Source organism: Schistosoma haematobium, chromosome 1, assembly GCF_000699445.3.
Source record: "Schistosoma haematobium chromosome 1, whole genome shotgun sequence".
Taxonomy (NCBI): domain Eukaryota; kingdom Metazoa; phylum Platyhelminthes; class Trematoda; order Strigeidida; family Schistosomatidae; genus Schistosoma; species Schistosoma haematobium.
This window is the reverse complement of record NC_067196.1, coordinates 7,116,981-7,134,247: the sequence shown is the minus strand read 5'-3', so window position 1 is coordinate 7,134,247 and position 17,267 is coordinate 7,116,981. Positions and strand designations below refer to the sequence as shown.

At 34.4% G+C, this 17,267-nt stretch overlaps 2 protein-coding genes across 3 annotated transcripts in view; one reads left to right on the top strand and one right to left on the bottom strand.

The window, feature by feature from the left end:
* WDR24 (WD repeat-containing protein 24) overlaps positions 1–4,796 on the top strand; it is a 46,339-nt gene extending 41,543 nt beyond the window's left edge. Inside the window, exons 18-20 of the mRNA XM_051209089.1 lie at positions 1,466–1,624; positions 2,704–3,089; positions 4,658–4,796. Of these exons, the coding sequence (XP_051073038.1) occupies positions 1,466–1,624; positions 2,704–3,089; positions 4,658–4,720 (608 nt within the window). The 3' untranslated portion in view covers positions 4,721–4,796. The remainder of the gene's footprint in view (positions 1–1,465; positions 1,625–2,703; positions 3,090–4,657) is intronic.
* On the bottom strand, positions 243–16,256 carry IDH3G_1 (Isocitrate dehydrogenase [NAD] subunit gamma 1, mitochondrial). Of its 2 annotated transcripts, XM_051209077.1 has the most exons (10): positions 15,709–16,256; positions 14,644–15,671; positions 14,517–14,605; positions 14,317–14,477; positions 13,913–14,264; positions 12,077–12,225; positions 11,268–11,335; positions 9,639–9,777; positions 7,992–8,274; positions 5,734–7,374 (listed from the first exon to the last, which is right to left on the bottom strand). In XM_051209077.1, the coding sequence occupies exons 5-10, from the start codon at positions 14,103–14,105 to the stop codon at positions 7,220–7,222; spliced, it is 987 nt and encodes a 328-aa protein (XP_051073037.1). In that variant the 5' UTR covers positions 14,106–14,264; positions 14,317–14,477; positions 14,517–14,605; positions 14,644–15,671; positions 15,709–16,256; the 3' UTR covers positions 5,734–7,219. The 2 variants fall into 2 exon arrangements, with proteins under 2 accessions (XP_035589296.2, XP_051073037.1); XM_035730012.2 differs by lacking the exons at positions 14,317–14,477; positions 14,517–14,605; positions 14,644–15,671 and adding an exon at positions 243–274.
* Between the last annotated feature and the right edge of the window lie 1,011 nt (positions 16,257–17,267).

Sequence of the window (17,267 nt, the reverse complement as noted above, 5' to 3'; positions counted from 1 at the left end):
TATTTTGTTGTATTGTATCTAATGTGTGTATTTTACTCAAATAGTTTATATGAAGTGAAAATTGATTGATACATGGGAATGGTAACTTCCGACCACAAGTAGATTACGGATTCAAAATCGATTTCACCTTGTGTGTGTGTGTGTGTGTGTGTGCGTAGATGAAGAATATCACTAGCTGTCACAGTTTGGCAAAAAAATAGACGACTTCGTAAATCTGTGCCTTGTAATTCCTGGAATAACTGTTGCAGCTAAATAAATCAATTACTCACAGAACCTATAATTGTAGTTTAAAAACATAGAATACCTTGTCAACTAACTGTTATTTTTATATCAAACATTTATGTAAGATATTATAAATAAAAGAGCTACTTATCTAATCACACAAATAGATTATCAGTTTGGGGATTTGTTATAATCTCTTTCCTACGATATGACCCAGCTATTCCTATTGCTTAGTATTCTCGGACACCGATTCACTCGACAAGACCTCAAATCAAAACACGGTTGAACAGGAAAGAGATTATATTCCAAATAACAAGGTTAGATGGAAGCAAGAAGCAAGTATGTAGTGCAATAGGGAAAACGCTAGTATATTTATAGTTTTTCACATGAGAAGATTTCTAGTGTTTACTAAGTATTGGCTAACGCCGATTGGATAAGAATGAGCTAATCAGCGTGCATCAAAGCAATCGTGCATTGAGCATGCTTTAATCCAGTCTATGTCCCGCTAACAGGATTTGTGGAGATTGTAGTATTTTCACAGTTGAATTCATGAGTTGATCTAAGTTAGACCACCATTGTAATTCTGGAAGCGCTAGGATAAAACAACCCATGAATCCAACTACGAAGAAAACAGATAGATTATTCAAGACTAAAGAGTAATATCACAAGGTAATCGCAATCAGATGCTTTATCGTTTTATAATAAGAATAAGTTATTGAATAATTTAACTGTTATTGTCTGTTTATTGTTCATTTTCATGTTAAAAATATTCATTCGAAATACAATAAATATAATTTAGATATGCATTTGAATGAGACATTAGGTATAGAAAAGAAGAAAACCAGGGGAAAGAACATTTCGAAACTCAGGATCTAAGGGCAGACTAAGAGTAAATACACTTACTCCATTAGAAATAATTCTGAGCTGTGTCATCTAAAGTCTCTAACCATTGATAAGGATAATCGCACGAACCACAACCAGACAGTCTGCATCTACTTACTTGGCTCAGTCCAGCTGTCAGTGATATCACGAACTGATGCTACGTCATAGTTTGGACTAGCTTCTTGCCAATATACACTGTCCACCATCGCTCGTTAAGGTTGGAGGTGGTTTGGTGACTCATTTAGTCGATGCCGAAGACTTTTTATTTACTTTTCTAATTTCTATATAATTGAATTAAAAGTCAACGATGTATTTCTTCTAAAACTTAATCAGTTCCAAATTTCGTTTTCCCACCACATAGAATTATTATCTCGTTTCCGATTATGGACTGTGTGTGCACGTATCATAAAGCAATGCGGTAATCCTTTTGCTGGTGCCGATAATCAATTATATTTACGGGAACGTCTTAGAAGTATTAATCACCACTATGTTTTCAGACTGATTGTCATGAAACAACCAGGTAATAACAAGGTTACTTTTTCTGACATCACTGTCTTTGTGAATGTAAACAACCATGTTTGTTAGTTAACAACCACTCTCTATTATTCCTCAACCAGGCATCTGTTAATACAGTTAGTCAGTGAATATTAACCTGTTAGTCTCTGTATGTTAAGTTTAGAAACTTAATACAACCCATTAGTGACGGTTAATTCTTGTTACGAAAAAAAGATTGATCTGTAACTGAACGGTTCAGTAGATAGCTTCTTTTAGTTAGTTCTATTGGGTTCATGACACAGCAAGGTATACGAAAACACAATAAGCTGTGATTATCGATCATTTGTAAATGGTAATTCAATCCTATTGCTATTTAAATACTGTAGTATAGTTTTTGTACGTTAGTGACATGCATTTCTTGATAAGATTCGATCATAGGTTTTCGAAGCATCATCCACGTACAACAGAATTACGGAGTAATTGGTACTTAAATTAGGGATAGATAACCAGGTAGGAGTAATGAATCACCTGATGAAACTGTGGACATTCATCGTTTTAGGTCATTATACTATGTGCTCCACATAACTGCGAATGCACCGATGATAAACAGGTTGGTAGGAAATTCAAAACTAACTACAAGTTGTATTTTAGATTATTATTATCAATAATAATATGACTATCGATGATAACTTGTCAAAATTGTCATTCTATGGTTTGAATATAAATGATTATTTTGGTGGGGTTTTTGTTCTCTAGTTTGGTTGACCAAATCATCCAGCTCAGAGAACAAAACTCCACCAAAATCATCCACCTGAGCTACAAATTTTCTCCACCATTTCAGAAATGATAATTTCTATGCATTTAAAAAATATAACTCAATGTGTGATTGCTTAAAGAATTGTGTTCCAAATAGTTAATTACATTTTATATACTGTATCATCAGATAGAAAAGATTCAAGCACTACATAATTTTTAAGATATTGTCCACTGACCATTAAGTTACATTTTCGTCAAACTGTAGTGTTTGTGGTAGTAAATAATTATACTAACGCTAATTCACTTTTATCTGTCTACATTTTTTTCACTTGTTCAAATTTCCCATAGAATGTGAATCAAAAACTTCTGGAAATACTGGGGATACTCGATCGGATGTAAATACACGAACTCGTTGGAAAAGTGGTGGTTTAACATGTATTGACAATCCATTTGTTTCACGTTTAAATAACATGTCTTTGGCATTAGCACCGGGTGTAGCAGCCTTAAATCAAGCTTCAACAACATTATCAATACGATGTGGTTTATGCACAAAACCATTGTGTGCCAGTGAAACAACTCAACAATTAACTGGACATTCTGGTTGGGCTTGTTCACGTCATGCAACATCATTTGATCCAGCTACCATAACTTGTGCATTATGTCATCTAGTTGTTCGTGGTTTATTTGTTTGTTGTAGAGGTTGTAGTCATGGTGGTCATTTGGATCATATGCAGGTAAGATGGATACTTCTATGTAGTGTAAATTTCCGTCTCTTGTAGTATAACTGAATGACTCATATACCAATAGTTTATTTACTCCTCGAAATACTCTAAAACAAGTGTTCATTTTAATCACATCTTAAAATCATTCTGTTGAATGGTCATATACACTACAAATTTTCAGATTATAGAGACTTGGTTACTATTTCTTTTGAAGCAAATTTAAGTAGCAGTGTCTGTCAGCTCAATATCCAATATTTAAGCAACATAAATTATTTCTTAATTCATTTGTACTGGTTGTTTCAATCTTTCGATTACTGTTTAGGACCGTAATTGGTCAGTCTCTTGTTGGAATATATGCATCCTGTGTGGATTGCTTTATTACCTTAAATCACAAGCGTTATAAGCGGAGATGGATGGCGGCTCACAGTGAAACCCAAGACGCTTATTCGGGCCTCCTCAACTGGATGTAAATGTATCGCAGAGTTGATGACCACTCTTATAACACTTGGTATTAAGATTTTATTTAGAATGGTAATGATTTTTAGACATCCGCAGAATCACTACATCGTTATACTGTAGTTGCATCTACTGTATACTATCACTTTTTACCTAATTCAATTCCAGTCTTTTTAAGTAGATATAATCACCAAGACATTTTGTTGTTATTAAATGTGACATTTCTCAATGTATGATTCAACTTGTTCTGGAGTCTGACTTAAGTCGCATAAACTTTTCTAATTACTAGGATTGGGGACTTTGCAGTAATTGTTTACGCTACTGAGACATACTTTAGGTAAAAAACTATTGGAAACTAGGTAGCACTAGACAGTTGTTTCAACAGTATAAACCCAAAAGTTGATCTTAAAACGTTCAAGTTTTGAAGCAACCACATTACCTTTAAACTGTTATATTAGAATCCAAATCTAGTCTGTCATATCAACTATCTTCAATTCATGTCACTTGATGAGTAAGATAGGCAATGCAGCGAAGGGAAATTTTTTTAGACGATTTCATTTACTTTGGCTGTACAATTACATTTAATAGCCAGTTCTATTTGCTAAAATAGTGTTCTATAGTATAATAGAAAGGTGCTAATTAATTAAGAGTGGCATGTTGTGAATACTTGAAAGGAAGTTATTGAATATAATCGGCTAGTGAAACAGTGGTAAATTGAAATATTTGTCCATTTGATAGCTCTTAAGAATAGAATTATTAGTAGTTCCTAATTAATATGGTGAAAATAATTGGAAAGGAGTAGAAATGTTAAGATAAATAAAAACGATAGATTATGGAAGATAGAAAGGGAGGTTAGGGTAGTCATGGAAGAATGAGGGTCTAAACAAACTGTCTTTTTTTACACAAAGGTTAGACTTATACTAATGGATGGTAATATCCTCCGTTGTGTATAAGTTGTTCACTTCCATTTCGAATAAAACAAACCTTGACAATCATCAGTTGAATTACATACATCCATTCATCTTCTACACATTATTGTTATGTAATTTCATGAGAATTTTTAGTAAACATTCGAATCACTTTTCTCTCTCTCTGTCCATCTATTATATCATCTACAATTCTAGGCTTGGCTTATGAAAAGATCAGAATGTCCAACTGGTTGTGGTCATCGTTGTAAATATGATTAAAAGAAATAATTAGAATTTTCTATCTTTTTATCCCGCTTTATATACATATTGTATAAATCATCCCTCTTATCAATGATAATGATTAAATACGCTATTCCTTAACTAATTTTGTATGTTATTTCGAGATAATTTATTTCTCTGATGTTTATCTCCTTTGTTTTTTTTTTGTTAATACAAATACAGTAATTTTGATTAGGAAATAAAGGGGGGTTTTATTTTTAGAGATTCTTCTAGAATTACAATAAACATACTAACAGAATTACATTTTACTCCTAATCTATTTAGGATTAAGTTACAATATGTCATATAGTTTTTTGTACGAAATTCAAAAACGCTGACGTCTGCTCAAACGCTTGGGCTACTTATTTTCCAACTGTGTATCCTCACAAGGGATTATGAAAGGTTTACAACCTACCATAATGATAAATATCGAAAATATCTAACAAGGGGCACTGCATTTGTTGAAATATTCTCTTTCTTATCTAACCCTTAAAGATAAACAGACGGGTATATTTGGAATTTATGTAGTCGATATCTGATGATTCAGAAAAATGGTTATGTCTCTCGAATTGATGGTAAACCTTCGTCATCGAAGATAAGCTACGTAATAAAGATTTGTAATAGTGTTGTACAAATGATGCTAAGAATTCCTTACTGTAACAAAGTGTATAGTAATGAATAAAGCTATTAATATCAATTCAAATTTTAAAAACCATAAAAATGAATACATTTTTGAAGCTCAGACATTGATATTTATGATAATGAAGATTCATATTATTTTCTCATTAAGTTGTTTTGGCGAAAGACTCTTTGTTGACAAAAAAACACTGAGATTTCAATCTCATTTTTAACTTTGCTTAAGGCTACAAGTATAAGTACCATATTACCAATATCCTTGATCTTTATGATCACATGAAATTTCTATTCTTAAGCAATATTTGTGAAGAAACAACTTTTATTATTGGCAAACAAAAGTTGTCCTAACGTAGGACAGTAAGTAGTATTTATCTTACCGAATAATATTAGTTTGAACAGGGTTGTTTAGTCCAAATTAAAAAAAACTCCACCGATGAGTATGTTGTATTTACTATCGCTGAAAAAACAGGTGTATGATGTACGAATCTGAGCACATTGTGGTGTATGCTACTTATGTCGAACGAAATAAGTAGTATGTAACATCAATTTGGAGTGGAATGCTTGTCAAAGGAACGTTGAGAAGATTGAAATAAAGAATCGGAAAAGTCATACAGGATGTAAAGGACAAGTGATGGAAGATTTACAAATAAAGTATTTAATGTACGGTTTTCACTTTTTACTAAAAGAACCCTGTTGTTTTAAATTAAACAATAAATTGGACTTTTTCCCACCAACTCTTTGATCTGTATAATACATTAGAAATTCACATGTCACATTTAGCTACCTAAATATGATGACGTAGTTCACATTTGTTTCTTAGTGGTTTACTCTGGATGTGAATTTTTTAACACCGACTTTAAAGTTAACTTTTATTTTTTTCAATCAACTCTACTTCTAGTATTTATAGAATTTCTACCCGTGTATTTATTATTATCATTGATGAGAAAAATGTGATTCTTGCTCTTTTTGACTGAGATCATGAACCGATTGATGTTAGGCCACAATAAAACCTGGAAGCATCGGACGGCCGTCTCGTTCTATTGTGAGATTTCTAGGCGATGCGCACCCACGACCCCGTTCGTGGAATTCGAACCCAAGGCCCCCAGTCTCGCGCGCGAACGTTTAACCTACTGGACCACTGAGCCGGCATCCAATGGTGTTAGTGTCTAACATCAACCAATCCACGAAATTGCGTGACCATCTTCCATTTTACTGAGGTAGATACCTGTCTCTACCCGACACGGATTAGCTCCACATTTGGACGAAACGGCCGTCCAGTGCTTCCAGGTTTCCAACGGTGGTCTAACATCAATCGGTTCATGATCTCAATCAAAAACTTAATAATCTCCACAACCCCTATACTGACGATTATTGCTCTGTTAAGTGGTTTGTGGTGATTACTTCTCTTAGAAAGATGACCAATCACAATCCTAAGTAATTTACAGTAGTAGCTAAAAAAAGCGCTGTTATGAAGGCAGCATCAAGGTGGTTGGTTGTATATATCCCGCCAATTCACAAACTGAGTCGATTTGAGAGAAGTGGAGAATGTGGGTTTTTTACTTGTATAAGTGGTAGGCAACGTGGTTTATAATCAGTTATCAGCTTACAACATTCATCGACTAGAAGAGAGGTGCACTCTACTATTCTTGAAATATATATTTAAAGCATATTTTACATATTTCATAGCAAACGTATACGATAACGTGGGTATGAATCTGTTGTTTCACTAAATGTGTTAACCTGAAGATAGGGCAGAAGCCAAGACCAAATTACAACGAATAGTGCTGAAAGCTATACGGATACTTTAAATATATATGCTAAGTGCAAACACAATAGTTCCCAATTTCGTCATTCCTTTCACTATCACCACGATGCAAGTTGACTTCTTAAACTTTTCAAGACTGCTTCAATCACTTTACTAGTTTTATAACTACCACCCAAATCAGCTGTACGTATTTTTTGTTCTCCAACAACATTCACAACTGAATCACGAATAAGTTTAGCTTCTTTGATATGACCTTGAAAAAGTAGAGAAAACCATCATAATAAATTTAACAGATTTATGATTGAAAATGATAATCTATAATATATACTGATAAGTCTTGCTTATTAAACACTAGATTTATTTCCTAAGCTCTTCTAGTAACCCCCGCCGTCATGCTAGAACTGCACAGTGACTTGAACACAAGAGAAAAGTCCCGAAATACGTAGGAAACACTTTACTCCAAATGTTCATTTATGTACAGAAAATATAGGATTTTTATAGTGTTTTAAATGTACCTGGGTTTCCCGAAAATACTGGAATGCTACTAAACCTAGTAGCACTATAGTAATCATACAATCAGAAACTCGGAATGTGACTTTTCAATTTCTAGATGTTTCTGGCAAAGCTTCTACTGAACGCTGATTGGATAAGATACTTCTCAGTGTTTTCAGAACCTTTCTTGGCTTATTTAATATATAAGTTTTTACAAGTCCAATTTTTCTTAAATGTCTTCAGCGAATTCAATACATTCACTTGGAGACTAGTATTGTAAGTTGAAAACAGTAATATGAAATAATCCCTAACTAATTACTTGTTAAATATGATTCAGTAATAGATTGTCAAAATTTAGAAGAAAATTAATTAACTTACCTAAATATTCTAACATATCTGCTGATGTCAATAACATACCACATGGATTAGCAATATTTTTCCCAGCTAAGGAACGTCCAGAATTCCGTGTGCCCATTTCAAACAAGGCATTTTGTGGGCCTAAATTTATACCTGTTGTTAGACCAGCTCCACCGACTAAACCAGCTGCCACATTACCGACTATATTTCCGTATAAATTTGGTAAAACAATCACATCGAATTGTTGCGGTTTACTAACTAACTGCATACATGTATTATCAATAATCATATGATTGAATTCAATCTATGCTTCCACAATAAGATTATAAAGAAAAGAAAAGAATTACTAAGATTGATATGACAATTAGGTGTTCATAATAAAACTTGTAAATCCTGAAAATTTAATGAAGTTTGATTTTCTAACTCGAATGGTTTGAGTATGGAGTTTTCATTGTTCTGAACAATACTAACACACCTCGACAACTTAAACATCAACAATGATTAGCCAGGATTGAGGTATACAGGAGATGCTATTAGTCATATTTAGAGGAATTCGAGTATTTCACCTCTATTTCAAATTTTTGCTGATGATGTTGTTCAAGAGAACAATGAAGGCTCCACAATCTAACCACCCAGTTCATAAAACGAAACTCCAACAAATCCGCTCACTTCCACCATCTCGTAATCGTAAAACTGTCTAGAATTAATGAATAAATTAAACAAATAATTTATTTGCACAAGAATATATATACGATAATCTCGGAATCGTTAATAGACCCAACAGTTACGGAATAATAATCATAAGGAGCATTTATTAACTTTCTCTGAACATTTGTCAAATATAATTAACGATTATCGTTAATCATTAGTCTGATAGGATTTGTAAAAATTGTAGAATTTCCAGTAGTTCAAGTTACAAACTGATCTTAGCTGGACCACTATGGAAATTCTACGTTTCACAAATCCCCCGATACTAATAAGAATAATGTACAGGCTGGTGATTAGCTTCAAAATGTAACTTCTGAAGTTCTAGCGAAAAGCCATGATCAGTTGGTTTCATCCATTTTACGTGTGAAACAGGCAATGTACGAGACTTTCACAATATCACAAACTAATTGAAGTTAAACATTAACACTACTGAATACCTGCCTATTAGTCTAAAGTTTGTACGTGAGATGAAAGGTTCCGGGGTCGATTTCTGGAATCCAGGTCGTTAATGTGCACTGTTGAGGAGTTCCATACTAGGACGAAACAGCCCTCCATTACTTTCATGTTCCCAATGATGGTCTAACTAGGATCATCTCGTGATTCAAACAACGAAATTTACATAGTTGTTTAATTTCTTTGTGTTTTCTCACTTGTTAGAATGAAAATAACCGCAAGTTTTTGTTCAATTCATTTTTGGCGTTATAACACTTGCCTTTTCCTAGTGTAACTTGATTACCAAATAGAGGTTTTTATGTGCTGCGCTATAACTAAGACTATTTTTGCAAGTGTTAGTGATCGGAGGGTGCCACAAACAAATTAAGGTGGGATTTGCACCTGATTGTATCCGAACCACTGAGTCACAGCTTTTATCGTAACGTTATACGCTCACTGAAAACAATACTTGATTTGTATAATAAGAAAAATTGCATATTAATGAAGTTATTGGAGGTTACCACTAACCTGTGGATAATTTTTGGCCATTGAAGAGCATACTTCTAAAAATAGACCATCGCCCAATTTCATGATATTGGCTTTGTGTACTGCTGTGACTTTTTTTCGGTTATGTCGAACGGCATAATCAAATGCAAATTGGGCAATTCTATTTTTTTTTAATAACATAAAGGAGAACAATAAACTCGCATTATTTTATTTATGACAAAACAGAAGATCTTAAGGAAGTCTATGCGAGAAGAGAGGAGAAAATTATTGATTGTCAGTAATGAATATATGGTACAAACCTAAAGAATGATTCACAGCCAACACAAAAATAACACCATAACTGAACCGATGACTATAGAATAAATGAAAGAAAGCTTTAACTTTCTCACTAACAAGTAAGAATGTCATCCGACTTACTATGCATAGACACATTGATAATATGAAATACTATGTCTTACTAATGGACCCATTTTTCGGCAAGCAAAGAGCCTCAATAAGTAGTTGGTGACGTTGTTTCACTAATGCTTAGAAACTTGAAGCATAAAAGCAACAAAAATGGAGAAGTCTGAACTAGTGTAAATATCAGTATTTTACAAATTAGTGGTATGTAGTGTGTCCTTAGTAGCAATCATAAACAAAGTACTCAACTTAAACAATACTGTGTACTCAGTAATATTGTAAATCCAAGTTTCTATGGAAGTTCTCATGAAGAATATGCATTTTGAAAGTCAGGATAATCATTCGTAAGACTAATATCTTATCATAGAAATCACGAACCGACTTAGTAAGATAATCACCGAAAACCTTGAAGTAATGGATATCTGTTCTGTCCTAATACGAAACTACTCAGAAATGTGCATCCAAAGCCCCACTGGGGGATTGGACTTAGAACCTTTAGTCTGTCTAGACATTATTTAACAGGCGGCCTGAGAGAATATCTGGGCTACCTGTTCTTGTCATCTAGATATTTCAACAAACTATGTTTTTTTAACACATCATAATATCCATTAAACGAATAACTTATTCGGACGGGTTTATGAAAAGTACACAACCTTTCGCTATAGAAGTTGCAAAAAAGTATAATCAGAGACATCGTGGTGGCTGGTATTATGCATTGAAAAGAATGAACATCATCCAGATGTCGACTCGTGAACTGCTAACATCTAACTGGCGATCACCCAATTTTTATCGTCAGGATCGACCAAGAAATGACAAACGGGAACTTTGGCAAATACTTTGTGCTGCGAATTCTATACATTTCGCCGAAAATATAATACTGAATAAGGAAAATAATTATTGTCATTATTATCACACCAGCTCTATGTGAGACCAGATGTCCCCAGCTTGATCTCCAGAAGGTTCAGAAATGAGCACTGTTGGAAAGTCCCAAACTACGATAAAACGGTTGTGCAGTTCTTTCTGGTTCTCACTGTTTATCGCGAACTTAACAACATCCAATAATGTCCACTGTCAATATCATTAGTATTACATTATCCTGATTCTTTTTATAAATAAGCTCATCTTATGATTACCCTTACTCTTCACTTTCAGATATGTCAGGAGCCGTTAAAACTCAGCAACTGAAATCAACGTAAATTCAAATCTGATATTAAAATGACATTAAATATTTTTAAGCATAAAGACACTAACCTAGTGGATTTTTCTCTAGTTATAATCTTCAAAGATTCTACCACTCCAGGAACATTTTCGTGCTCCAACTAATTTAAATGAAGGCGATATCAAAACAAGAAGTGTATATGAAAACCCAATTAAAGTCAGGAATATGTAGAGAATGGAACATTAGATGAAAGAATGTAAACTGTATGGAAATCTGAGTTTAACAAAGTTGGTTACTAAAGGAAGCAGAATTTGGGTCAAAGCACACAGCTATTTTGTGTGGTTTGTTTACTGTAATAACTTGATTTTTATGATTATCTAAAAGTAATGTGATTGTAAGTACATCTGAAGATCCTCGTTTCAAATACAAGAATCAATCAGGGACTACAATTGTGACATACTTTAATTGGAAGGAAAGTTTTGACACCGTCTCATATTTTCAATTCTTGGTAAAACCAAATGTAAAATAGCACTGATACAAGAACAGCTAAGTTATAATTACTCGACTATATCCTACATACAGCAGTGATAGGCTGGGTGAAATCAGATATTTCACATGCATCTCAAAGTCAAGAGACGATTAGATAAAGCACACTATGATTATCTCCTTTGTCAAGGTCCTGGGGGTCCCAGGTCCTGTAGATCACATACCTACATATATACCAGTGATATATGTACATTATTTTTGGTCAGCGATTACAGCTTCCTATTTATTCTTGGAATTCTAAATCCGGTACCAGTTTGAGATTGAGTATGGGAGGCATATATATCTGTAGCTGGTCAGACAGCTGCAGAAAATAACATGAACAAAGTCATTAAAAATAGTACATTTATTTATTTACCCGACTATATTCACCCTCTGTATTCTCACGTATTATAACGATATCGACATTTTGATGACGTGTAACCACACCTGGAAAGTTTCGACATCGTTGGACAAAGGCATATAAATTCAAGTTTAAACGGAGAGCTACATTTCTTGACGATTGACCTGGAAAAGTTAAATTTTGAATAAAAGCTTAGTTTTGTTGTCTATGGATTTGTAGGATGTAAAGGACTATACTTTCTAGTAATGTGGCTCCAAATCGTAGGGAGCAGTGTATATACATCTCATCCATACTTTATCACTACTTTGAATATCATATAAGTCCACACTAACATATCTCGTTTTAGATTACTTTTTGCACTAAAAATCAGTATATTCTTGTATTTTAAATTCTAGTCACAAGTAAGACCATGCTCCTAAGAACGACGGTATTATCTATACAAATTTTTTGTAAGAATAAAGTGAAGCACAATTTAATAACCACGTGCAGACTTTATATTTTGAATGATTTCTTGTAATGATGAAATGATTGGAATGTCCCTAAACTTTTATTTCTGAATAACGGAGTTGATGGGATGTATTTTATCACTGGTAATCATATAAAACGTCAAAGGTTTATGTTACTGTTAATTTTGATAGTAGCACGCATGTTAAGAAACTGCTTATCTATATTAAACAAGTGTTACGTCGTTATAATTTCTCTTATTACGACCCAGCTACTCCTATTGCTTAGTAATCTTGGACATTACTTCACTAGGCAAGTCACCAAATCATAACACGTTGAACAGGAACGAAATTATAATCCAAATAACAAGGGTAGATGGGAGTAGCAATCGCAATAAGAAAAACGTTAGTATATTTATAGTTTTTATATGATAAGATTCTAGAGTTTTATCCAAGTATCCAGTAGCGCTGATTGGGTAAGAAATGGCCCCAACACAATCCTGCACGGAACCTGCTTTAATCCAATCTGTAATCTAACATACACTCAAGAAAGAAAATAACCATACTCTTTCGGAACACTATACCTAATAGTTTGCAACTATGATATATGAATCTAGTTAGCCCAAATCAGTAACTATTGTAAAACAGAGAAAATGTAAACCAGCTTATCCTCCATGATTATCCGTAGGAAACGAAACAAAACTAAATAAATAGATAAGACTAAAACGATGAATTCCCTTAATTACAAAGTGAAGATGAAACTGATCCTCAATGATCATGTTCTAGAGAAACAGAAAATTAGCTGTCCTACAGATGATACTATACTTTCGTCGGTTTTATTGCATCGTACCGATTGAGTCTTCCAATAAGTGTAACCATGTGAGAGATTCAGGACCACTAATCTACTTTTTATATTATAATATAAAAGAGAGTGGGATAAACTGTTGAGTTTGTGGACTCATAATAAGTTTACTTTAACATAAAACCTTGTTTTCTGGTCCTTAAGTATGTTGAAACGTTTACATCTATTGACATTCTTCAGTTGGAATCTTACCAAGTAAAAAAATTTAGTCCGATTTCTGATTTTAAGTTATTAAGTGCTTATTCTGCTTTTCACAAATTACTTCTCTACAGAACAAAGATTACCTCTCAAAACCAACATTTCTTAGCATTATTTTATTCTTAGAATTAGCCTCCAGGTCTTAATCCGTTGATAAGCCCGTTTAGCGACCCATAAAATGTACTCTGATTTTATCCGTGTAACTAAAGATGAACAGTAACTTGAAATGGAGTATTATCAAAGTAAAATCCACCAAACAAAGCAGTTGGTGATCAACAGACTGATTAGTAAACGAATCTTTTTTAAAACAATGATATGGAAAGATCTACATACAAAACTTTGTAATACCTGGTTCTGTGGCAAAATTTCCTTTGATTCCAACACCATTGCGTTTCATAGCAAGTAGAGCATCAGTAAATGTAACATCTTCAGATTCTTGATTTACGGCAACTTCCTCAAAATCTATTGGAGCTCCAATAACTTGGAAAACTTCTTTGACGTATGATAGAAGTTCGGGTCCTACACCATCCCCGAGAAGCATTGCAACAGTATGGCGGCCGCCATAACAAGCCTTTGGGAGTTCTTTATGAAACCCTAGGCCTAAAAAGTGCTTTGATCCAGCGGGAGCATCCAAATTAGCATTTGTAATCACATTAGTAGTACTAGACAAAGTTCTGATATTCCCATGTATTCCAAAAGACTGAAAATGGAAAGTTGAGGACCGTATTACTTTAAATCAAATTACTGTTTACTTGAGGTTGTGGCAAATGCAATGAAAGAGTTTGATATCAACTCCATCCGGTAGCCGTAACTTGTTACATACAAACTGGTAAAACGACATCAGTCACTAGTCTCCGTGTACTATTGTTTTATAAATTCTAACAGGTATGATATTCGCCACAAGGCCACATAACTACGCAAAAACAGGTTAAATTTATTATTTTACATTTACACCCGTTGAATAAAAAGCAATGATGAGTTTCTAACACCACGTACAATTAAAGTCCATGCTTCAAATACACAAATCAACTTTCCAACATCCTAGCATATAAGTATTCAAGGAAATTATAATATCTTACAAATATTCTGTAAAGACAAAAAGATGGCAGTTTTTATCACAGAACTCTATCACCTGTCTCCAAGTTTTGAGAGTATTTAAAACTATAAAAATCTATAGGAACAGTCCGTTAGTGATGGAATCTAACTCGCGACTTCAAGTTTGTTTAGCATGATTATAAAACATTGAACCCAAAAAAGAAATAGATGTGGTTTTTAATAAATTAAAGGAGTATATAGTGTGTTATTTACGATACCCCTGAAGACAGTGAAGTTGTGACTCTAACTTTCTGTTTGACATAAAAGGCTTTAATTCATGAGATTAGTTCCTCATCAGTCAATTTAGCGCCTAATCTTTGTTAGCTCGCAAACAATCAGAATGTTGCCGTGCTGAAGTATAAGGAAGAGTTCATACGACATTTTTAAAATAAAATAAGAGCCCAATAGGTGTCTTGAACTTAGAACTTCTATATAGACCGAAAAATATACATAAAACTATGATAGGTTCGAAATATCTCCGTCAGTCGACAAACATTAAGACCATTTTAGGCCTCAAAGAAGCACTTCTAGATGGCACTTGTGACTATCCAAACCAGTATAAAATATTTGTAACCCATACATACTAGTGAAAACTGAAACAGATGTATGCCTGTAATATTTTAAGCAAGAATTTATTGTTGGCCCAATCTCCCAATTTTGGGGAAAATCTGACCTGTCTTAGGGAAGCCGCGATAGAAAAGTTGGGGTAAATAGCACCAAAAACCCAAAATCTCCCTAGATCTGGGAAAATATCCCAATGTTTTGGAGAAATCTCCGAAATGTTTGTAGAAATCTCGGGTTTACTCCAATATTTCACCAGAATCTTATAACGCTGATTTTTTCCCCGAATTTTGGGGAAACATTTGGGAAAACTACTAAACTTTTCACGACTTTAAGTAAAATTTCCTTGGGGCTAAAGCCTCAAGATTTAGCTAAAATTCCCCAAAGTTCCCCCAAAATAGTAAGATTGAAGTATCCATTTATTTGCATTGGTATATATATGAAATCAAATCTAAAGCGCGTGTAGATAATTGCAGGGGGAAACTCACTGGCACTAAATAAACCCGACTGGGAAATAGTCTCCACAAGCTCAAGGTCAACCTCATTTTTAAACCTTCTAGTTTCAGTTTTAAAGGATAGCAGACTGAATGGCTTGTGTTAGCCTAGGCAATTATGGTCTCTCAGTTGATCCAACTTTCTTTTGAAAGAGTCGACAGATGGAACTTCAATCACATGTTGAGGTGATTAATTACGCCCGTTAATGAATCGATAGGAAAGTCGACAGTCAGCTGAAATTTTGTTCTGTGGTTGTGAACTTTTTGGAGTGTCCTCGTAAATTCTCTGTTTCGGAAGACAAGAAAATTGAGGGCGTATCAGAAGCAAACTTATCACTAAGTTGTTTGAAAACTGTAATTAAGTCACTTCTGGTTCTTCAATGTGACAATGGGAATTGTTTAGTTTAACCAGTCGAGCATCACACGGGAGCTTCTCTGTTCTATGGATCAGCTTAGTTATTGTTCTCTGAGCCTCCTCCAAAAGCTCACTGTCTTTTTTAAGCAAGAGCTAACTGATTGAATGCAGAACTCTAGTTTAGAGTGACTGAATACTGTACACAAAGCCACAAAAATTTAGCGTCGACATGGCTAAAGGCCCTACGTATTATTCATATAGTTCTAAAGCCTTTGGCGGTTATTGCATGACGGTATGCAGTAGTTTGTGAGTCTTGACTAACGATGATTAATGAGTCATTGTGTGTCTGAACAACAGGTAGCTCAATGCTATTAATCGTGTATGTATCTGCACCTTGATGACCAGTATGCATCACAATGCACATGAAAGTAATTATCGGTAACTGCCAAGTTTGAGACTAACCAAATAATTTCTGTAGGTCATTTCCAAGCTCCAAGATATCACCCTTACGTTTTGTCACTCCCCATATCTTAACATCGTCAGCATATAGCAAAATCGATTATGATAGGAGATGAGGAAGGTCGTCTACATACAAGAGGAATAACACGCTCTAAAACTGGACGCCAGTCGCTACCACATCATGAGACAGGATATTGGTCGGTTGCAGTATGAAAAATGATATAGTGATGGTTCGAATCCCGAGAGAAGATTGTTTCCCGGATAAATAGGCCATTAACTCGATTAGTAATGCATAAGATGACGTATTGGAAGGACAACGGAGCGGAGAGCATAGTAAAGAGAAGTGTGACGTAGTCATTGGTTATGCATTAGTGACAGCTACTGTGACTTATGGGACATGAATCAGACACAGACGGTCCAAGAGAGGGACGGTGCTTCTCGGTGAGTACGTGTTGGTCAAATCTCTTAAAGCTATGCACTGGCAGGCCTGTGCTCACTTCGGCTGGGAGGCATTCTATATCGGGGCAAATCCTAGTAAGAAAAATCAATAGAGTAACTCTGTCTTTGCTCTTAAGTGCGCAATCATTCAGAGGCTGCGTTAGTTACATGGTGATGGTGTTCTAGTAATATACCCAGGTTTTGGTGGTTTGGTGTACTGTGGTGTTTGAATTAACCAATGATACCTATGTACTTGCTGAATGCTCGATTTCGAATTCCAAATACAATACATTCGTTCGTG